Source organism: Aspergillus homomorphus, assembly GCF_003184865.1.
Source record: "Aspergillus homomorphus CBS 101889 unplaced genomic scaffold BO97scaffold_19, whole genome shotgun sequence".
Classification (NCBI taxonomy): Eukaryota; Fungi; Ascomycota; class Eurotiomycetes; order Eurotiales; family Aspergillaceae; genus Aspergillus; species Aspergillus homomorphus.
This window is the reverse complement of record NW_020291905.1, coordinates 282,769-304,241: the sequence shown is the minus strand read 5'-3', so window position 1 is coordinate 304,241 and position 21,473 is coordinate 282,769. Positions and strand designations below refer to the sequence as shown.

Here is a 21,473-nt window from a genome sequence, read left to right as displayed (position 1 = left end):
GGCGACGAACGGTGGCGCAAGCCAGGCGATTTTCAGCGCGAGATTGTAAAGCGAAAGGATGCGCATAGAACATACCCCCTCCTGTTCTCATTTTCTTCTTCTATCCTTCTTCTCGAGAGTATGTTTTCTTCTTGGCTTGTTGTCACTTTCACCTTTATTGAAGTATTTTTCAATGCATATAGATAGATGACCATAGACCTTCATGAGATCGGCTTCCACCCTTAGGCACTTGAGAGTAAAAGCGTTAAGGGGCAGCCACGCAAACGCTTTGTCGGGTCCGATAATGGACATCAAGAGCGTGTGGAAACGGCCCCGGCCTTGTATGAATCAATTGTTGTCGATACGGGCTTCGAAGTCTTAAATAAATATAGAAAGCCAGCGCGGAGTCCAGCCGAAGTGGAGTTGGGAACGCGGTGACGGAGTCCGGAGTTACCAAGCCTGATCCATCATACCATGGAGGTCTAGACTAACCCTCCCGAGTCTTTTCCCCCTCCCGCGCTTCCCCGCCAAGTTGCTGCTGGCTGCTGGCTAGTAGCCTAGTACTGCCAACAAACCGCGATTTATGATCATGATGTCAGGGTTCCCGCGGGGTTCCCAGGTGTGTTCAGGCGCCATCCAGGAACAGGAAAACCTGGTCAGGCCTGGATGCGTCCAATAATCCTCTCGCGGACTTAAATACCCCCCTCAAGGCCCACTGCTCGTGCGCAGTTCCTCCGAATTATCATCTTGCTGCCCTCAATACTCCCCCATCCTCCACAGGCGAGCTCGTCAGTCCAGCAGGCGCCCTTCTCCTGCCCACACGGTCACTACCATAGCTTTCCTTCCAGCCGACCGTGGTCGTACAAGATCAATCGGAGGATCGCATCTATCTGCTCAGGATCACGCTATGGCTTCTCCCCGACAGGTCTATTTGCTGCCTTTAAAGGATGATGGCTCCCCAGACATTCCGGGAGGCTACATTTATCTCCCTCCGCCCACCGATCCATCCTATCTTCTTCGCTTCGTAATTGAGGGAACGAGCTCGATTTGCAGGGAAGGCCAACTGTGGGTAAACATCCCAGAAGATGGTCACCCATTCAATCGCTCTGCGTTTCGCAGCTTCAGGTAAGGCAATTGGATCTTTCTGGTACTGGTGACAGTCCGATTGTTGAGACTATGAATAGACTCTCTCCGGACTTCAACAAGAACATTCAAATCGACATTCCTGTCACTTCCCCCGGATCATTTGCCTTCTACGTGACCTTCTCTCCGCTTCCCGAGTTCTCGATCTCCCAGACACCTACTCCAGAACCGACAAGAACTCCAACTTACTACATTGACGTCTCACCCAAGCTGACTCTTCGCGGTCGCGATCTGCCACTCAATGCTCTTTCCATTTACTCAGTCATATCCAAATTCTTGGGTCAGTATCCTACAGATTGGGACAAGCATCTCAATGGTATCAGCCAGCGCAATTACAACATGATTCATTTCACCCCTTTGATGAAACGCGGTGACTCCAACTCGCCGTACAGTATATTCGACCAGTTGCAATTCGATGACGCTGTATTCCCCAATGGGGAACAGGATGTCGCCCAGTTAGTCAAGAAGATGGAGGAGGAATACGGGCTCTTATCTTTGACGGATGTTGTATGGAATCATACGGCCAACAACAGCAAGTGGCTTGAGGAACATCCTGAAGCTGGCTACAGCGTTGAGACTGCTCCCTGGCTTGAATCAGCCCTAGAGTTGGACACTGCCTTGTTGAAGTTTGGTCAAGACCTTGCTCCTCTCGGCTTGCCGACTGACTTCAAATCAGTAGATGACCTTGTCACCGTAATGAATGCTGTTCGTGAGCATGTCATCCACAAACTCAAGCTATGGGAATACTACGTCGTCAATGTTGCTGCGGACACGCAGAAAATCATCGAGCAATGGCAGGTATCCCAAAACATCGACACCACAAGTGATAAGTGGTCGCAGCACAGGCTGAAAGAGTTCGGCAACTGGACTCTGGAAGAGCAGGCGAGCTTCGTCTGCAATAAAGCCATTCCAACATCAAAGCAACTTCTTGGGCGGTTCAGCAGAGCGACCGATCCAGAGTACGGGGCAGCGATACTAAATGTACTGCTTGGTCCGTTTGATGCCGCAAAATCTGATACAGCTGCGGCTGAGCTTACTATCACGAAGATACTCGACGAGGTGAATCTTCCTTTCTACAAAGAATACGACGCGGATGTTTCGGAAATCATGAACCAGCTCTTCAACCGGATCAAATACATTCGCATCGATAGCCACGGGCCTAAACTAGGACCAGTCACGGAGCAAAACCCTCTCATCGAGACGTACTTCACCAGGCTCCCTCTGAATGAAACCACGAAGAAGCACAATGACAAAGCTCTTGCCCTCGTTAACAACGGCTGGATCTGGAATGCTGATGCATTGCGAGACAATGCTGGACCCTTCTCCAAAGCATATCTACGTCGAGAAGTCATTGTTTGGGGTGACTGTGTGAAACTGAGATATGGATCCTCTCCCGAAGACAACCCCTTCCTCTGGGATTTCATGACTAAATATACCCGACTCATGGCCAAATACTTCTCCGGATTCCGCATCGACAATTGCCACTCGACACCCTTGGTGGTTGCGGAATATCTACTGGACCAGGCACGAAAAGTTCGACCCAATCTCACGGTCTTCGCGGAGCTCTTCACCGGCTCAGAAGAAGCGGACTACATTTTTGTCAAGCGTCTTGGTATCAATGCTCTCATTCGCGAGGCAATGCAAGCTTGGAGCACTGGGGAACTTAGCCGACTTGTTCATCGCCATGGAGGCCGTCCAATCGGTAGCTTTGATGTTGACTTGCCTTCATCGGGAAGTGGTCATGCTATTGCTTCATCAGGCATTGACAGTGGCAAAGAGAACGTTTCCCATATTCGTCCAACCCCTGTCCAAGCTCTTTTCATGGATTGCACTCATGATAACGAAATGCCGTCCCAGAAGCGGACTGCGATAGACACGTTACCAAATGCAGCTCTGGTGGCTATGTGCGCCTCGGCGATCGGGAGTGTCATCGGCTACGACGAGATCTACCCTAACCTCGTTGACCTGGTTCACGAGACTCGTCTTTACGCTTCCAGATTTTCAGATTCGGCCAAGGTCGATCTAGACTCTCTCGAAGGAGGCATAGGTGGCATCAAGAAATTGCTGAACGAACTGCATACGGTAATGGGTTCTGAGGGCTACGACGAGACCCATATCCATCACGACGAAGAGTACATTACTGTTCACAGAGTACACCCGAAGACACGGAAGGGAGTCTTCTTAATCGCTCACACGGCGTTCCCAGGGCAAGACAGCAAAGCGATTTTGGCTCCCACACGCCTTGTTGGTACTCGAGCAAAGCATATCGGGACGTGGCTACTGGAGGTCGATTCGTCTGAGAATACCAGGAAGAAAGTCACCGGTGATAAGTCCTACCTGAGGGGGCTACCCAGTCGTATTCATGCTATTGAGGGCACGAAGGTCGAACAAGACGGCGACGACACAGTCATCTCGGTTTTGGAAGCGCTTGTTGCCGGATCCATTTCCCTATACGAAACGTCCATTCCTAGCGCTGAACATGCTGCGGGACTTGACGCTCACATCACGGATGGGGTTGACGACGCTTTTACAAATCTTAGCTTGGTTGATCTTAACTATGTGCTTTATCGCTGCGAAGCAGAGGAGCGAGATTCCAGCAATGGTCAAGACGGGGTCTACAGTATTCCAAATTACGGTTCTCTGGTTTATGCCGGTCTTCAAGGTTGGTGGAGTGTTCTTGAGAACATCATCAAGTACAACGAGCTCGGTCATCCACTTTGCGATCACTTGCGAAACGGTCAGTGGGCACTTGACTATATTGTTGGGCGCCTGGAGAAGGTTGCGAAGACAGAAGGCTATTCTGCTCTCCATAAACCTGCGGCCTGGTTGCGAGAAAAATTCGAGGTTGTTCGTGGATTACCCAGCTTCCTACTTCCCAGGTATTTCGCAATTATACTTCAAACTGCCTATAATGCTGCGTGGAAGCGAGGTATCCAGCTTCTCGGTGGCGACATACAAAAAGGGCAAGAGTTTATTCATCAGCTAGGCATGGTGAGCGTTCAGATGACCGGATACGTTACCTCGGCATCTTTGTGGCCGACAAAGAGGGTACCTAGCCTTGCAGCTGGCTTACCACACTTTGCCGTCGATTGGGCAAGATGTTGGGGTCGCGACGTTTTTATCTCACTGCGAGGCCTTTTACTCTGCACCAGCCGGTTTGATGATGCCAAAGAGCATATCTTCGCATTTGCAAGCGTCCTCAAACATGGAATGATCCCGAATCTCCTCAGTAGTGGAAAGCTTCCACGCTACAATTCTCGAGACTCCGTTTGGTTCTTCCTTCAATCTATTCAGGACTACACCGTTATGGCTCCTGATGGTATTAAGCTTCTGGACGAGAAGGTACCTAGAAGATTCCTTCCTTATGATGATACATGGTTCCCGTTCGATGATCCTCGGGCCTACTCAAAGCACTCAACAATATCCGAAGTGATCCAGGAAGTATTCCAGCGCCACGCTCAGGGCTTGTCCTTCAGGGAGTACAATGCAGGGACAGATCTTGATATGCAAATGAAGCCGGAAGGCTTTGACATAAACGTCCAGGTCGACTGGGAGACGGGCCTGATTTTCGGTGGTAGCCAGTTCAATTGTGGCACATGGCAAGACAAGATGGGAGAAAGCGAGAAAGCCAAGAACAAAGGAGTTCCTGGAACACCGCGAGATGGAGCTGCAGTTGAAATCACGGGTCTTGTCTACAGTGCTTTGAAATGGGTAGCAACGCTCCACGAGCGCGGACTTTATCCGCACTCAGGGGTGAATCTTGAGGAGGGAAAGTCAGTCACTTTCAAGTCCTGGGCGGTAAAGATCAAAGAGAACTTTGAGCGCTGCTATTATATCCCGTCAGATCCGGAGGAGGACAGCAAGCACGTTGTTGATCGAAATGTGGTCAATCGGCGTGGAATCTACAAGGACCTCTATAAGTCTGGAAAGCCGTACGAAGATTACCAGCTTCGTTCAAACTTTCCCATCGCAATGACTGTTGCCCCAGAGCTGTTTACACCTTCGAAAGCACTATCGGCTCTTGCACTAGCGGATGAGGTCCTTGTCGGCCCGGTCGGTATGGCTACTCTCGATCCATCTGACCTCAACTATAGACCATACTACAACAACTCGGAGGACTCGGAGGACTTTGCAACCGCCAAGGGTAGAAACTATCACCAGGGTCCAGAATGGGTCTGGCAGCGTGGTTTCTTCCTCCGTGCGTTCCTGCACTTTGATCTAGCTCGCAGGACAACACCCGAGGAGCGGACTGAGGCTTATCAGCAGGTTACTCGACGTCTAGAAGGCTGTAAGAAGGCTCTCAGGGAGAGTCCGTGGAAAGGTCTCACGGAGCTTTCGAACAAGAGCGGTGCATACTGCGCAGACTCGGTAAGCCCCAGCAGATTCCCTCTTTGTTCTCTCACACGACGCTAACATATTGCTCCTTATAGTCACCTACACAAGCATGGTCCGCCGGCTGTCTGCTCGACTTGTACTACGATGCTTCACAGCATTCTCAGAATGAATGATCGCGTCCTATACACGTCGAAGAAGATGAATCGCAGTTACATATTGGCAGACTGATCAAAGTGGGCCATTGGGGGAAGTGTAAAGGGACTGAATAATCTCCATTTAGCATCATGCATATTACAGCAAGTCTTTTCAATGGGTTTCGAACATTTTCGGAGTAACTTTCTTTCTCTTTCTTGCAGGACGTGCCGGCTGAACGTTGCGATCCGGCCGTAAGAACCTAGATAGTTAGCTAGTTATGCGTTTTTACAAACAAAGCATAATACATGCTGAGTCATCGGAATGCACAACTTCTCGATTAACTAGAGACGGTTTGAGTTTGGGTTCGTTGACACGACCATTGAAGTGAAGCGATGCCCGACACGGCCAAAATCGCCTATTTAGCGCAGAGATTGCGGTGTAGGGCCCTTATTCTGGATGTCGCCTGATGTGGGTTTATATTCTTTTGCTTATCACTTCACGACAACCTCGAGCCTGTGACGCTGTGTACAACGTGTAATCTGCCCCCTGACGTCAGTTGTGTTTCGAGCTGCGCATTCTGCCCCGGCCATAGAGGTCCGCGTGCCCATATGCTTTGATAACCCGAGACATCCGCCAAAACGCACCCAAAGCGCAAACCACGATCATACCGGAGTCATGTCGCTCACGCAATCTGCTGCGGCTGCTATGCTGACCGTGGTCGATGCGCCCGACGTACATGAGCCGAGATGGGAAGATCAAACGAATCCCCGCGATCTTGTCACTCAATTTGTTATTAGCCTGACCATCGGTCTGGGCGCTTTTCTTGCCTTTTGTGTAGGTCTCTGGATGCCACTCGAGAGGCCTTGATTTTTGTCTCTAACAAGTTTAATCGTTATAGGTTCTGCGACCGAAATGGACCGAGCTTTACGCCGCACGGAGACGACAGCGCTGCGCGGCTTCCCACTTACCAGAACTTCCTGATAGCTTCTTTGGCTGGATACCTGTCCTGTATCGGATCACTGAGGAGCAGGTGTTGGAGTCGGCAGGCTTGGATGCATTTGTTGTGAGTTCCTAGGTGTACTTGTCGGCCCGTCCGTAAAGACAATTTAGGCTGACAATGTATGTGCTTGGTTTAGTTCTTGACCTTCCTCCGATTCGCAATCCGGTTTCTCTCCGCCGTATTTGTTTTCGCATTGGTCATTATCCTGCCTATGCACTACAGGAATACCGGTAAATCCGGGATCCCGGGTTGGGACGATGATGACGAGACTATTGACACTTTCGGCGGTGATAAAGATAAGAAGAAGATCATATCAGACCCGAATTACTTGTGGATGTATGTGGTGTTCACGTACATCTTTACTGGCCTCGCCGTCTATATGCTCGTTCAGGACACGAATAAGGTCATTCGCATTAGGCAGCAATATCTCGGGAGTCAAACAAGCACCACCGACAGGACGATCCGCCTGTCTGGCATTCCCCCTGATATGGGGTCTGAGGAGAAAATCCGAGAATTCATGGAAGGCCTACGCGTAGGCAAAGTGGAAAGCGTGACTCTGTGCAAAGACTGGCGCGAATTGGACCGTCTAATCGATGAACGACTCAATATCCTCCGAAATCTGGAGTGGGCATGGACAAAACATCTCGGTTACAAGCGCGTCAAATCCAACGCAAATCGGTTGTCACTTCTACATCAACATGCGCGTGGATCGAGCATCGTCTCCGATGACGATAGTGAACGCATACAGCTCCTTTCTGATAGCGTGCAAGCTCATGTTTCTGACTATGCCCACAAGCGACCGACTACCCGCATCTGGTATGGACCATTCAAGCTGCGCTACCGGAACGTGGATGCGATCGACTACTACGAAGAAAAGCTGCGGAGGATAGATGAGCAGATCCAGCTTGCACGTCAAAAGGAGTATCCTCCTACTGAAATTGCCTTCGTCACAATGGAATCTATTGCCGCATCGCAGATGGTTGTTCAGGCCATCCTTGATCCACAACCAATGCAGCTTCTTGCTCGGTTGGCACCGGCGCCTGCTGATGTTGTATGGAAGAATACTTATCTCCCTCGCTCGAGACGCATGATGCAATCCTGGTCCGTTACGGTTGTCATTGCTTTCCTGACTATTTTCTGGTCTGTTCTTTTGATCCCTGTCGCCTACCTGCTCGAGTACGAGACTCTTCATAAGGTGTTCCCTCAGCTGGCGGATGCGTTGACGCGAAACCCTCTTGCCAAGTCCTTGGTCCAAACCGGTCTTCCGACTTTGGTCCTCTCGTTGCTCACCGTCGCAGTGCCGTACCTCTATAATTGTAAGTGAATATCCTCGGTGTTGTCGTTATCAGCTACAGAGATTGATCGATCACTCAGGGCTCTCACATCAACAAGGCATGATGTCACGCGGTGATATTGAACTATCTGTCATCTCCAAGACCTTCTTCTTCTCCTTCTTCAACCTGTTTCTTGTTTTCACAGTGTTCGGAACTGCAACAACATTCTATGGTTTCTGGGAAAATCTCAGAGATGCATTCAAGGACGCTACCACAATTGCCTTTGCCCTTGCCAAAACACTTGAGAACTTTGCCCCGTTCTATATCAACTTCTTGTGTCTACAAGGCATAGGGTTGTTTCCATTTCGACTTCTGGAATTCGGTAGCGTGGCGATGTATCCCATTTACTTCCTCACAGCGAAGACACCGCGCGACTACGCTGAGCTAAACACGCCCCCTATGTTCAGCTACGGATACTCTATCCCACAGACTGTTCTTATTTTGATTATCTGTGTGGTGTATAGTGTCTTTCCCAGTTCATGGTTGATCTGTCTCTTCGGTCTGATATATTTCACTATCGGCAAGTTCATCTACAAGTACCAGCTTCTCTATGCCATGGACCATCAACAACATTCGACTGGGCGAGCGTGGCCGATGATATGTAGTCGTGTCCTGATGGGCTTGATCGTCTTCCAGCTTGCTATGATCGGTGTTCTAGCATTGCGTCGAGCCATCACCCGCTCTCTGCTCCTTGTTCCGCTTTTGATGACAACTGTGTGGTTCAGTTATTTCTTTTCGCGGAACTACGAGCCCCTGATGAAGTTCATTGCACTGAAGAGCATTGACCGTGAACGTCCTGGTGGCGGTGATATTTCGCCTTCTCCATCGTCGACCTTCTCACCGCCATCTGGTCTTGAGCGTGACGCCTTCCCGATCCGAATTGGTGGTCAGGAATTAGGACTAAGGCTCAAGAAATACGTCAACCCAAGTCTCATCCTGCCTCTTCATGACGCTTGGCTTCCGGGCCACAGTACAGCCCCGGGATACCAGGAAGGCCCCAGCTTCCATGAGTCGTCGAATGTTGCAGCCGACGATTCGGTCTGAGCCTCTGCAGGCGACACCGTTCTGGCAGCATACCTACTCTTACGCCTTATCTACTGCACATAGCACATATAATACTGTCTACACGTCTCTGTTCTCACAACACAATTGCGACTGATGTCTCATTCCTATTCGTGTGGATGACTTTTTATGATCTACGACGCTACGCCTACGATATAATGGAGATCGCTATGTCTCTCACCTCGGGCCTCTATGTAATCTGTATCAATGGTGCCTTTACATATATAGTTGGGGGTGATCTGTTTATCAGCATATCTTGTGGTTCATGCACTTGGTTATCTTGTTTCATTAATACCAGGGACTGTTTCACGTTGGTTCTTGTTCGACTATTAGAATGGGGCTGTACTAATCTGTAACACTATCGATGAGATTTGAGGATATGATGAAGATGTCGGTGCCCGTGACAGTAGGCAAGCCGAACTCATCTGGCATCTATGCAAGTAGCAGTTTCCTCAGTAGACGCCTTGCTGGGTACTGAATCACGCATCGAGCGGGAAAGTGCCCAATACCCGGAGAGCTATTTGTATGAGGCATCTAGAGAATTTACGTTTATTTTACTTGGTTGTTCGCATACGCTCCATGATAATTCAGCCGGTGATTGTTCGGCTGTCATTGGAAGTGGACCAAATGTAAGCATGATTTTTATCTTTGACCAGCGGAATCATGTCCAAACTGGCACACGTCAACGCGCGCTAAGGTGCAAGCAGAAGCTGAGAAGCGAGGCGGGATGGGATGTCTTTCGGAAGCTTCCCTCTTCTACCCATTGACCTGACGACGACTTCATCACATTTCCTCTGAACTCAGAAGGGTATGTCCCAGTCAAGTAGTCCAAGTACGGAGAAGAGTCTTGTCATTGTCACGAGATCTTCCGCGGTCCTGGTCTCATTGTACACCAGAGACGAGATTGTCAATAAGTCATCCGAACACTTACACAAAAGCTCCAAGGAGGTTTGTCAACTCGAGTTCCTTTTCGAGATATTGGCATTCATGCTACTCTTCCCCAAGTATCTGAGCAGAGAGTTGTGGGCTGATCTATGGACCTATTCTCAAAAGGAAGTTGAATCAGGCCCAGAGCTCGAGCATCCTGACGCGGAGACACACCAACCCTCCAGATGCAAAAATTCCCTAGATAAACAGGTCACAATACACCCTGAAGCACAGCCAGATATGGATATGCCTGATGGTCCGAGCAAAAGACCGATTCACAAACGGGTCGCTAGGTGTGTTTCCGACTTAGTCGACTGGGATGAGGACCTGAGGCCTAGCATGGAGCCAAGTGAGGCAACAGCACACCTAGACAGCACAGCATTCACGTCAGTCGCTTCGCCGTCGCCTGATGACACCTATACCTTCAATGAAAGTCACAGACCTCAAGGGATGAAGCGTGCGGCCAAAGGGAAGTCGAGCTCCAAAAAGGCGTCAACTGCGAGACGTCGTACGATACCGCAAGGGGCCGTGAAAGAGAAGGCCGTTCCCAAGAAGCGTGCAGTTCCAGTTTCTGATGAAACGGCACAAGAAGATATGCCTGGGATTCGACGAAAGAGGCTGGTAGAGGCCCCGCGGCATGATGACGGTTTGCGCAGTGACAGCAACAAATCTCCTCGGGTTCCCTCGGTGGACAAACTGTCTAACAATACTACGTTGAGTCCTGCAGTCACGGACGAGAAACTCAGCACCCTTTTGCCAGACAAGGAAAACATGGAATCGGTTTTGTCCATCTTTCAAATACCAGAGATCGACCTGGATGATGGCATAGAGCTTCATTGCTTCGATGTTCAAGGTTATAGTGACGACTACATAGTTTCTTCTACGCATAGTTGTCAATCACTCGGATACCAGGAGTCGAAACGGTGTGGCTCGGTTACAGGACCATCGCGCGCGGGTCTCTATACGGACGATACTATCGCAGACAACGTTATTCACGGCGGGAACGATGAATCAGAGAGACCATTGAAGACTGACACGAAGAGCCCTCACTTATGTCCTGAGTCAAGCATGGCGTCCATGAAAGTGGACAGAAGCTGGAAAACCCAAGAAGCAAGTACTGGAAACTCTCACAATGAAAATGGGTCTCCAGGGCATGTCTCAAAGGATACGCCCAGTCCAATGACCACAACCCCGTCCGGGACATCAAAAGAGTATCTGGCCGATGAGCATCGCACTCCCCAGTCGAGTTCTCAGATGTGTTCCAATGCAGGTATTGACAGCGTTCCGTGGAATTCTCCGAAGAAGACTCCTAAGAATACGATAGTCGATACCAATGGAAGCCCCCGCCTCCTTACGGAGAGATATAAACAAACCTACAAGATACAAACTTTGGTTCTAGATGAGACGGCAGATTCGTTCGAGTTCTACAGAGGCCGTGCCACAGCGAGAGCGTCAGCTTCCTTTACTAGCCGGCTGAAACTATGCGCAGCTGGAAACACCCGGCCGGAAATTTCCGGGCCTAGCCAAGATAATGCCGTGCAGAAGATGCTGTTCGAGACTAGCGAGGTGGGTCAAACATTTCTCGGACGGGAATCCGGAAGATTATTGCTTGGTCTGGATGAGCATGTGCTAATTATCGTGATTGTGCCAAGTCCCTATCCCGTCACATCGAGAGCGAGAATACTACTATAAGCGAGATCTTTGAGTCATTCCGACAGAACTGCCATCGAATGCTTGACCAGCTGTCAGAGGCTCAGGAGGCGCGGGTCCGATTATGCCAGCAACAGATGGAAGGCATTCGGAAGCACCATTCCAAGATCTGTGAGGAACTGGTTCACCGGATGGAGGAAGATGAGAAGCGATTTCAGAAGATCCTCGGCATCACCTGAACTTCAAATAGACATTCTAGCGATCTTGGCTTGACATTTGACGCCAGCATGCTCGCGCTTTTATGAGAACTTTGACCCTGAAGGCACGGCAACATGTAGGTTATCAATTAGAGTTAGCTTGGTGAACACTCAACACGACCTACCACAACCAGCAAGAATGATATTTGCCAGTTTAAAATGATCTACACCATTTACCAAACGAGTCGCCGAGTTTGCTGGAGCAAGATAGGTACCTTCCTTGTTCGACCTTTACCCGAAACGGTAGTGAGCAGCGAAGGCTCGGGGACAAGGAAGAACACAGACTATGACGCCTAGTTCCAGATATACTCTCTTTGCAAGATCCACGTACAGTAGACTAGCTGAGATCAGCCATCGTTGCACTCCGAAGCATTGAACCTTTGAAAAACGCAGACCTCCTTACCCCTCGAGGCTCGGTTGAGCACTCTTACAGGTTATTGGGATAGATTGTGTTTGCTTCGAATGCAGGCAGCATGGAGGGAAATGCATCAATGGTGGCACACAGCATGGGAGAGTGTGAGTACAGCGGCAAAGAATCCAGGGGATGCAGCGAATGGGAGGAGCAGCATTGGACATTTGCCCGCTCACCGAGGTCACGTGCACCGAAATATTATGACTCGAATGGAAGGAAGAAGAGGGCCAGGAAGGAGAGACCGGGAGCTGGTCCATTTTCTTATAAGAAGCTCGACCAAATTGGTTTTATTGGAAGTGCAACCCTTTTGTCTCTTGCAATTGATCCCCTCCTTTTATATCTCAAATCACCCTCTAACTCCCATTGAACTGTGGTTGGCTCTCATACCTCCCTCTGCTATCTCCTTCCCCTCTTCATAGTCCATCGGACATACTATCTGCCTATCTCTCTATCGCCATCTTTTCCCGACCCCGCCACTACCCACCATGTCGGTGAGTCAATCCGCGATCACCCGCTATCTCTCGATCCAGACTCATCATAGCCTGTACAGTTCTTCATTGAAAACTCCAATGTCGGGGACAGAACTTCCTTGGAAGACTCAAGAAGTATGTGTGCTTTTTATTTGTCTGATGCGACGTCTTCACTGACAACTTATGCTCTCCCACTGCAGTTCGAGGATACAATCCACTCACTCCTCCCAACCTCCTCCAACATGAGATCGCGTTGACGGACAAGTCGAGACAAACCGTCCTGGAGGGACGTGAGGAAGCTGCCGCTATCGTCCAAGGCACGGATACCGACCGACATCGTTTGATGGTCGTCATCGGACCATGCTCGATCCACGATCCGGAGATGGCCTTGGAATACTGTGATCGGCTCCTGAAGTTGAAAGAGAAGTACAAGGACGAGTTGCTGATTGTTATGCGCTCCTACCTCGAGAAGCCTCGGACTACTGTAGGCTGGAAGGGTCTGATCAACGACCCGGATATCGACAACAGCTTCAAGATCAACAAGGGCCTGCGCGTGTCCCGCCAGCTCTTCGTTGACCTCACTAACAAGGGCATGCCCATTGCCAGCGAGATGCTCGATACTATCTCCCCTCAGTTCCTGGCCGACTGCCTGTCCGTCGGAGCAGTGGGTGCCCGTACCACGGAGTCTCAGGTCCACCGTGAGCTGGCTTCGGGTCTGTCCTTCCCCGTCGGTTTCAAGAACGGCACCGATGGCTCGCTTGGCGTCGCTATCGATGCCATTGGATCTGTCAAGCATCCTCACCACTTCCTGTCCGTTACCAAGCCCGGTGTTGCCGCAATTGTCGGTACCGTCGGCAACCCGGATTGCTTCGTTATTCTCCGCGGTGGAACCAAGGGTCCCAACTACGACGAGCAGAGCATCAAGGAGGCCAAGGCGAAGTTGGCGGCCCAGGGCCTGCCACCCCGTCTGATGGTTGACTGCAGTCACGGTAACTCGCAGAAGAACCACAAGAACCAACCCAAGGTCGCTGCCGTTCTGGCAGAGCAGATTGCTGCTGGAGAGACCGCCATCATGGGTGTGATGATCGAGAGCAACATCAACGAGGGTATGTTCACATCGTTGCCAAGGCTCCCCAAAAGAACCGATCCGTTTGCTAATGTCTCTCACAGGCAACCAGAAGGTTCCTCCGGAGGGCAAGTCCGGCTTGAAGTACGGCGTCAGTATCACCGACGCTTGCATCCACTGGGAGGACACCGAGCTTGTTTTGGAGAACCTGGCCCAGGCTGTTCGTACTCGCCGGGAGAAATTGACTTCGTCCCAGTGAGCGGCTAGCTCAGAGGGTTTTATTTGTTCTTGATCGTTATTGGCACGACTTAATGGGTTTGGGAGGGGAAAAAGTAATTTTATGGTTTTATATCAAAGCTTCTACACACTTATGGCGGTTAGCATGCCTTGTCATGGCGAGGAGAGTTGGTCTACCTTCGCGATTGAGCTGGTTCCTCTCTCTTCGTTGGTAATCAATGAATACTATTCTGGATATATAATCCACCTCCAATTGGACCCTTACTCATGTACATCAAGCAGCACTGCTCCTGACCAATGTCTACACCTTCTCACACCTACGATTCGGGATGAGCTTGGCCAAGGTAAGTTAGTGGCCTCGTTAGCCTCAGCCTCCACCTTCAGACTCTCTGTCTGCCTAGCAAAAAGCTAACGACAACGACGCGATTTGAACGCGCGCGGGCGAACCCAACAGCTTGCAGTGCTATTAGATAGCATTCGAGGCTGTCGCCTTAACCACTCGGCCACGTTGCCTTGATGAAGACAAGAGTGCTGCGCTCTGAGTCATAGCCTTAAGAATACTACAACCATGGTAGTTTTCAACGCCAGCTTGTTTCTCATGTATAGAAAGCCCAGGCTTGATAAATGGTATCGAGCTTGCGAGGATTTGTGAAGTCTCCATAGAGAGGAGAATCGCATGTCGATGATCCCATTCAAACAAACCTCTCGGGGCGTCAGATCGCTGACTATTTCGCTGCTGAGCACGAAGATTGGCACACGGCCGAATTGATGTATAGCTTGATCGAATCGAGTACTGGTCGGCATTCCACAAGTTGCAATTGACAGTGTAAGACAAGATGATGTGAAGTAATGATGTATGTGTCACAATGGCTCATAATGATAACTACAAAAAGCTTGATGCGGGAGGCACGAACTAAAGCGGTGCATCCGGAATGCAGCCACCGGGCAATTACTGCATCCCACAGCGGGATTGCGCCATGCACTATCCACTTATGGCACTCTATGTTTACACCGAACATGAGTCTATATCAGAGCCGCACTTTATGAAGCTTGAAGTTCATCGAGAATGATAGCAAACAACAAGACTGCTTATGCATGCCCACCGGAAATAGTGGAGGCACAGGCCGAAGAGGATATTGGTCATCAACCTCCGGCTGGTCCAGGATCCGTTCCGACAACCCCGGCTTTGCTTATGAACCGAAGCGACTGAATCCTGGTTTCACTCCATAAAAATCAAGTCAGGATATCGCCCACCGCCAGGCTACAGCTATATCGCCGGGGGTCATAGCATCATTCGTTCGCTATTCTGAATCCCTTGGCTGATTTTCACGCGATTGCCGAGAAACAGACAACCAACCTGCCACTCACTTCCCCTGCAAGCCGCTCTACAACCGCGGGGTATTACAAGAATCCATTCATTTGGATGCGCATCTCGCGGACGCTTCGCAGCGCTCAGTCATGGACGACTCAATCGGCTCATTTGAGGAACTGCGTTCCTCCATGTCTAGCATGAACACTCCGATGCACGAAACGAGCCTTGAAGCTCCGGAGCAGACGACCCTCCAGCGAGAGCAGCAGCAGCAGCAGCACAGCTCCTCCACCACAACCAACACCATGGGCACTTCCCTCAACTCCGACACCCACCTCGCAGAGAAGCTCGAAACGCTACAATCCCACGGCGTCAGCGCGCAATCGCTCCCCTCCTCCTCCGAATCCGTCCTCTACCTAGCCTACGGCTCGAACCTGAACTCGGAAACCTTTCTGGGGATGCGAGGCATCCGGCCCTTATCTCAGACCAACGTCGTCGTGCCCAGTCTCTGGCTCACCTTCGATCTTCCTGGACTTCCTTACGCAGAACCCTGCTTCGCGGCGACGAGGTACCGCCGACAACCACAAGCAGCCGGCGCAGGCGCCTACCACGCTGAGGATGGCGTCGTTACCCCCAGCGGCAACAAGACAGCTACAATCTCCGAGCATCAGCATCACCACCACCAGGAAGAAGAAGAAGAAGAAGAAGAAGAAGAAGAAGAAGAAGAAACAACCCGGCCCCTCCTCCCGACCAACAAGAAAGCCCCAAAAGTCCCAGGCGGCGGACCAGACTACAGCCCGCGCATGCCGCTGGTGGGCGTCGTCTACGAAGTCACGCTAAGCGACTACGCGCGCATCATCGCGACCGAAGGCGGAGGTAGAGGCTACGTCGAAACCGTGATCGACTGCTACCCGTTCCCGAAGGCGTACGACCCGCGCACGCAACCGGTGCCCGAACACCCAGGCACTGTGCCTTTCAAAGCGCATACCTTGCTCTCCCCGGGTGCTCAACACAAACCCACACCACCATCCCTCCTCGCAGCAGAACCCACGGCCGCACAGTCACAATCACCACCAACATCCACCCGCCCCAACCCCTTCTACGCGCAGCCCTCGGCGCGGTACCTGTCGTTGATCCAAGCCGGTGCTGCGGAACACAACCTCCCGCTCGCGTACCGCGTGTACCTGTCCCAGATTAGACCGTACCGGATCACGACGCTGCGGCAGCGCGCCGGGCAGGTGTCGTTCCTGGTGATGTGGGGCCCCGTGGTGATGATGCTGTTGAGGTTGTCGCGCACGCTGGCCGGGCCGGACGGCCGGAGTCCCGGGTGGTTGGTGTGGGCGCAGGATGCGGTGTTTGCCACGATTTGGCGGTCTTATGATCATTTCTTTGCCAAGGTGTTTGGGGATGGGGAGCGGAGTGATGGCCAGGAGGTTGTATAGATGATAGAATTAATAAACGATAAGAGTATGTATTTGGGCTGACAGGGCGGTTGGGAAGAGCATGCAGTGCTGGCTATCCACTTCTAAAAGACATTCTAGTACATTGGATTTCGCAATAGATACATACATACTTCTAGGAAACATGCAACATTCCCCTTCCCACTTCTACAAGTAAAATAGGTGTGCGTGGGGAAGCAGGCCTATTTGCGCAAACACACACACACGAATGTCCATGACAGATCTGCGCAAATCAAACACACTAAACAAAAGAAAACTGTGACATTGGGGGGGATGAACCTTCAAACAACATTTTCAAAGGAGAATAAATATCTAGGGTACAGATACAGGTGTCCTGTGGAGAGGTAAAAAACTTCTAACGAAACATAGCAGAGACCACCGAATGAGTAGTGAACAGGGGTTTGCAGACAAGAAAAGAAAAACAGAGAGGACGACCCAATTTGTATACATCGTTTATATCAGTGACTTTCGCCCAGAGTCGTCTTGATGTTCTTTAATTGCTTCCTAGCTTCCCTTTTATCCACCGGGGGTCGCTGCAACCGACTTGCTTAGCGACGAGAAACGGGGGGGCTGTACACAATCTTTCTCGTCTTGATCGGGGACCACTTGTAACGCTTGACCCAGACGCTCAGGGCGAAGAGACCGGTCAGAAGAGTGATGGCCTTGACACCCATCTTCTTGCGGTCGTCCATCTCGGGCTCGGCGGCCCAGTTGAGGAACTCGACGACGTCCTTGGCCATCTGGGAGGTGGTGGCGGGAGTGCCGTCCTCGTACTCAACGACACCGTCGAAGAGAACACGAGCCATGGCAATACCTAAAGACGAAATCCCCGTCAGATTCAGAACGTTTCTCCAAGCGGGAATTCTTTTCTTCAAGGATGCAACATACCGGTACCGGGGAAGTAGGGGTTGAAGTTCATGCCCTCACCGAGGACAACACCAGCTGGGGGCTCGTCGGGGTAACCGGTCAACAAGCTGAAGATGTAGTTGCAGCCACCGTGACGGCCCTTAACGATCAAGCTGAGATCCGGGGGCAGAGCACCACCGTTGGCAGCACGGGCAGCCTCCTCGTTGGGGTAGGGGGCGGGGATGTAGTCGGACAGCTTTCCGGGACGCTTCTCGATCTCACCCTGGTCGTTGGGCTCGGTGTCGTACTCGTACTCTTCGGCCATGGCCTTCATCTCATCGACGGTGTGAAGGACACCAACGAAAGAGCGCCAAGGCACACGGGTGAGGGAGTGGCAGCTGGCGCAGACTTCACGGTAGACCTGGAAACCACGGCGGAGACTGTATTGTGACATGAAATCATGAGTATAATTGCCGAGGTTGTCATCGCCAATGACGTCCAGAGTTGAACCTCTTGATGTCTGGAGAGAAGATAAAGGCTACTCACGCGGCGTGGTCGAATGTCTTGTTCCACTTGGCGTGCTCCCAAGGGTATGCGGTAGCGTGCAATCTGAATTCGATGCTGTCAGCTTCGTTGTTGCGTGATGGCTGGGATGAACGACCCATCGGTCCGGAGCAACGGAGCCGGTCGTCCACTGGCCAATGCGGAATTCTCTTGAGATATCACTCACCCCTCCTCAGCAGGCGTCATGGCGTGAGCCTCTTGGCCATAGAGATAGGCGGCCGATCCGATGGCGACGGCGGTGGCGGCCGAGGCAGTGAGTGTGAGGTTGAAGGGGGAGCTGGCGGACTCGGGACCGGCGGCGGAGGAAGACGCACGCTGGTCAGCATGTTAGTGGAACGGTCTTGCTGAAGCCTTGATAGTCAATTGCACATCGATTGACCCCATAGTTTGGGGTCAATTGGCGTCGACATCGGGGAATACCGTACCGTGGAGGTCTTGCTCAAGGTCTGACGTGCGACACCCCGGAAGGGCACGCTGCGCAAAACAGTACGGCCCAGCATACTGACAATATGTAGAACCCTCCGAACGATGGGTAATTAGGAAGGCACAATAGCCACAAAAGAGGGGGGAGGAGGAGGGGAGGGGGAACAAGGCTGGAGCGCACAGGGAGAATGTGCTTTTGGAGGTTGAAGTCGAGGTTGGTCGAACGGGTCAAGTTTCTCTTGGGCTTGGAATTGCCTAAACCCTCCCGCTGATTGGCTGATGCCCGGGTGCTAACTGCCTTCGGTGAAAACCGCGACTTTTCGGAACAACAATTTTCGAGGCCGGAATCTCAAGCTTGATGACTTGCGTGTTACTCAACACCACTCTGTCTGTTACTTGAACCTATCTCAAACTTTTCGAACTCGTTCATCTGCCCTCCTGCATCTCCATTGCCTGGCTCACCACCTTCAATGGCTCTTGCACCCTTGCCCAGGCCCCGTTCGCCTCACTGACTTGGTTGCAATCGGCCTGCTCTAATTGGCTCGTCTGCCATTCCGCCGCGATGCCGTTCCGCAGCGCCTGAATCGCCCTCCGAATATCGCTCCCTCTTCCAGCTCCTCCATACATCACCAGCGACAAGATGGGTAACCGACGAATGGTCCGGCCGCTCAGTCCCTACAAAAGAGTCAGGAGTAAGCTTATGTCCCACAACTTCAGAAGAGTCACAGACCAGACTCTCCGACACTGCCTCAGCCAGCAGCGTGGGTACGGCCTCTGAAAACATTATGTAGTTGATAACCGTCTCATCGTACGTTGGTAATGAGAGCTGTTTGGCTGGTTTTTCAACGTACGACAGCGTCGTGTGAGGATCATTCGGGTCGATCAGTTTCACATCAAAGGCGGTACCATCGATGATCTGATTGCGACTCATCTCCTCCAGACAGTCTTTGTAGATGCGATATATCGACCGGCTGGATAAATTAGGTACATATTGCTTGATGTCAACTCGATCGAGAAAGGCTTGGTCCTGTCAAGAGGATAGCGCCTCGTCAGCCGCCTTCCACTTCGCAGTTTGGTTAACCTCACCAATGCGGTCAACAAGTTGCTCGTACAGACTACAACCACGTTCGAATGAGCCTTGACTTTGTCGAGACCTGTCAACAGGGCGTTCACCGCTCGAATGGCATCAAACGGTTCGTTGTTACTCAGCGCTCGATCTCTCCGGGCAGCTAGTGTTTCGATTTCATCGATGAACACGCAGACGAGCGTTTCATCCTCTTCTTCGAGCAGCACATCTATGCGCTCGAACATCTGATCCACTAACTTCGCCCCTTCGCTGAAGAACTTACTTCCCAGCGCATGCGCATTGATCTCGAATAGTTTACTTTGGGGGTAGTCTTTCCCTAGGCGTATTGCAAGCTTCTGAGCCAGACCGCGACTGCAAACATTCAGTGTTTAGCCTCGCTGTATCATGTCAGTACGCACCACAGGCTTGTCTTCCCGGTCCCAGGTGGCCCCCATAGGAGGACCAGCTTGTTCCAGGTAATAGTCCATCTGTCGAGCTTGCAGACAGAGAATGAGACTGGGCATCCTGCCGTTAGACAGCCGCGGAGCACTGGCATGATACATGAATCACGTACGCATTCTGCTTATGGCTGTCAGGAGTGTAGACTGGATAGGTTGATCAAAGTGCAAGCTGTCCGATGAATCAGCATAGAGCAAGAGCGTAGAGAAGGAGCTACCGTACGATTCCCAGAGCCCATTCAGATCCATGTTAGGTAGTGCCATGATTCTTGCCCTCGTCAATTCCACGCCAATTCCGGTAGAGCCATCAAGTGTCTGTGGATCTTCGGGCTCTGGTTGTGTGTGAAGCTGGTATGCCTGGACATCTAGTTTCACTTGGTGCAGCTGGTATGTTCCGGACTGGGCGGTGTCCCCGCTGCAATCGCAGACGAGCATAGAATCTAGAGCATGTGCGTGTGCGTTACTCAACCCTTCTGATAATCATAAGTTATTGCTGTTCTGCAGAGCTATCCCATTGCGATTGACTTGCCGAAGGAGACAATCTTTTGTCCCAGAGAGAGGACCACGAACTTGTCGGCAATCCAATTTGTGAGCTCATCGCGGATCTAAGCCATAGTCAGATTGATGAGATCTCAAGTTTATGTGGTTACAAACTAGATCAGTGCGGACGATGATGCCGTCGTTGTTGGTCTTGACACGAGCCTCGATATGAAGAATCGGCTGGTGTACTTCCATCGTACGTGAGATACAGGTACTAGAGCTCACACTCCGCTCTGTATCGTATGTCATTGACAGAAGGATGTAGTATACAGAGAACAAATAGCTGCGTAACAACGGGCTTACTTTGTGATAATCATATGGAAGTGAGCGTGAAGTGTAGCGTCCATGAAGCCAGCCGAAAAAAGAAGGCGCTCGCTTAGGGTATCCTGGCAAGCCGGACACCTTAGTATAAGCACATTCTCGGGTAGTACTATTATCAGGACTGGGAAGAATGGCAATACAAGATATGAGAACTCAGGCGCTTTCCTGTGGTTCTAGTCTTCTAAATGTGGTGAACGTTATACGTTTATATATCAGGGCGTTTTGCATCCTACCTTCCAAGCACTCAATGATTTCTGGCTTTAGCAACACGGTAGCCATACAGTTACAGTAGCACTTTTACTGGACGATAAGTTAAGGTTGTGATTGTCCCCAGTGCCACGGATGGCGGATAATCATAGTATGCAGGACACGGACCTCATGGAGCAGTGATGCCAATATGGAAAAGTACAGATGGAGCCCAGTCAAACACCACAAGACCCACAACCGTATAACAATAAAGTCGGTCTCATGTCGTTCTT

At 51.1% G+C, this 21,473-nt stretch overlaps 7 protein-coding genes and 1 non-coding gene across 8 annotated transcripts; 5 read left to right on the top strand and 3 right to left on the bottom strand.

The window, feature by feature from the left end:
* Positions 1-649: 649 nt before the first annotated feature.
* Positions 650-5,864, top strand: BO97DRAFT_443446 (putative glycogen debranching enzyme Gdb1). Its single transcript, XM_025698366.1, has 3 exons — positions 650-1,104; positions 1,164-5,490; positions 5,553-5,864. The coding sequence occupies exons 1-3, from the start codon at positions 887-889 to the stop codon at positions 5,628-5,630; spliced, it is 4,623 nt and encodes a 1,540-aa protein (XP_025551204.1). The 5' UTR covers positions 650-886; the 3' UTR covers positions 5,631-5,864.
* A 131-nt stretch (positions 5,865-5,995) lies between these two features.
* BO97DRAFT_405772 (putative DUF221 domain protein) lies at positions 5,996-9,364 on the top strand. The gene is made up of 4 exons (XM_025695268.1): positions 5,996-6,426; positions 6,491-6,655; positions 6,729-7,908; positions 7,967-9,364. The coding sequence occupies exons 1-4, from the start codon at positions 6,268-6,270 to the stop codon at positions 8,968-8,970; spliced, it is 2,508 nt and encodes an 835-aa protein (XP_025551203.1). The 5' UTR covers positions 5,996-6,267; the 3' UTR covers positions 8,971-9,364.
* Positions 9,365-10,155: 791 nt separating this feature from the next.
* On the top strand, positions 10,156-11,804 carry BO97DRAFT_424975 (uncharacterized protein; the record flags this gene model as incomplete). Its single annotated transcript, XM_025697020.1, has 2 exons — positions 10,156-11,481; positions 11,568-11,804. 2 exons carry the CDS (start codon positions 10,156-10,158, stop codon positions 11,802-11,804), a joined length of 1,563 nt encoding a protein of 520 aa, XP_025551202.1.
* Positions 11,805-12,625: 821 nt separating this feature from the next.
* BO97DRAFT_405771 (3-deoxy-7-phosphoheptulonate synthase) lies at positions 12,626-14,240 on the top strand. The gene is made up of 4 exons (XM_025695267.1): positions 12,626-12,725; positions 12,785-12,839; positions 12,905-13,810; positions 13,875-14,240. The coding sequence occupies exons 1-4, from the start codon at positions 12,720-12,722 to the stop codon at positions 14,027-14,029; spliced, it is 1,122 nt and encodes a 373-aa protein (XP_025551201.1). The 5' UTR covers positions 12,626-12,719; the 3' UTR covers positions 14,030-14,240.
* Positions 14,241-14,419: 179 nt separating this feature from the next.
* BO97DRAFT_t153 lies at positions 14,420-14,520 on the bottom strand. The gene has a single exon. It is a non-coding gene; the product is annotated as a tRNA-Ser (tRNA).
* Positions 14,521-15,033: 513 nt separating this feature from the next.
* On the top strand, positions 15,034-16,848 carry BO97DRAFT_405770 (uncharacterized protein). Its single transcript, XM_025695266.1, has one exon. The coding sequence runs from the start codon at positions 15,466-15,468 to the stop codon at positions 16,756-16,758; it is 1,293 nt and encodes a 430-aa protein (XP_025551200.1). The 5' UTR covers positions 15,034-15,465; the 3' UTR covers positions 16,759-16,848.
* Positions 16,849-16,867: 19 nt separating this feature from the next.
* BO97DRAFT_405769 (ubiquinol--cytochrome-c reductase catalytic subunit CYT1) lies at positions 16,868-18,812 on the bottom strand. The gene is made up of 5 exons (XM_025695265.1): positions 18,612-18,812; positions 18,353-18,501; positions 18,169-18,231; positions 17,665-18,062; positions 16,868-17,590 (listed from the first exon to the last, which is right to left on the bottom strand). The coding sequence occupies exons 1-5, from the start codon at positions 18,684-18,686 to the stop codon at positions 17,325-17,327; spliced, it is 951 nt and encodes a 316-aa protein (XP_025551199.1). The 5' UTR covers positions 18,687-18,812; the 3' UTR covers positions 16,868-17,324.
* Positions 18,813-19,010: 198 nt separating this feature from the next.
* BO97DRAFT_391010 (putative pachytene checkpoint component Pch2) lies at positions 19,011-20,868 on the bottom strand (the record flags this gene model as incomplete). The annotated part of the gene is made up of 8 exons (XM_025693800.1): positions 19,011-19,284; positions 19,340-19,636; positions 19,696-20,047; positions 20,095-20,191; positions 20,250-20,305; positions 20,357-20,596; positions 20,659-20,738; positions 20,788-20,868. 8 exons carry the CDS (start codon positions 20,866-20,868, stop codon positions 19,036-19,038), a joined length of 1,452 nt encoding a protein of 483 aa, XP_025551198.1. The 3' UTR covers positions 19,011-19,035.
* Positions 20,869-21,473: the final 605 nt, after the last annotated feature.

Bases quoted from the DNA above. Each gene is read 5' to 3' on its own strand.
- BO97DRAFT_405770 (XM_025695266.1), top strand. From the start codon at position 15,466: ATGGACGACTCAATCGGCTCATTTGAGGAACTGCGTTCCTCCATGTCT.
- BO97DRAFT_405771 (XM_025695267.1), top strand. The intron at 12,840-12,904 runs GTATGTGTGCTT...CTCCCACTGCAG, and splicing joins TTCCTTGGAAGACTCAAGAA to TTCGAGGATACAATCCACTC. The intron at 13,811-13,874 runs GTATGTTCACAT...TGTCTCTCACAG, and splicing joins CGAGAGCAACATCAACGAGG to GCAACCAGAAGGTTCCTCCG.
- BO97DRAFT_405769 (XM_025695265.1), bottom strand. From the start codon at position 18,686: ATGCTGGGCCGTACTGTTTTGCGCAGCGTGCCCTTCCGGGGTGTCGCA. The intron at 18,232-18,352 runs GTGAGTGATATC...CATCGAATTCAG, and splicing joins ATGACGCCTGCTGAGGAGGG to ATTGCACGCTACCGCATACC. The intron at 17,591-17,664 runs GTATGTTGCATC...TTTCGTCTTTAG, and splicing joins CCCCTACTTCCCCGGTACCG to GTATTGCCATGGCTCGTGTT.
- BO97DRAFT_405772 (XM_025695268.1), top strand. From the start codon at position 6,268: ATGTCGCTCACGCAATCTGCTGCGGCTGCTATGCTGACCGTGGTCGAT. The intron at 6,427-6,490 runs GTAGGTCTCTGG...TAATCGTTATAG, and splicing joins GCGCTTTTCTTGCCTTTTGT to GTTCTGCGACCGAAATGGAC. The intron at 6,656-6,728 runs GTGAGTTCCTAG...TGCTTGGTTTAG, and splicing joins CAGGCTTGGATGCATTTGTT to TTCTTGACCTTCCTCCGATT.
- BO97DRAFT_443446 (XM_025698366.1), top strand. From the start codon at position 887: ATGGCTTCTCCCCGACAGGTCTATTTGCTGCCTTTAAAGGATGATGGC. The intron at 1,105-1,163 runs GTAAGGCAATTG...GACTATGAATAG, and splicing joins TCTGCGTTTCGCAGCTTCAG to ACTCTCTCCGGACTTCAACA. The intron at 5,491-5,552 runs GTAAGCCCCAGC...TGCTCCTTATAG, and splicing joins GTGCATACTGCGCAGACTCG to TCACCTACACAAGCATGGTC.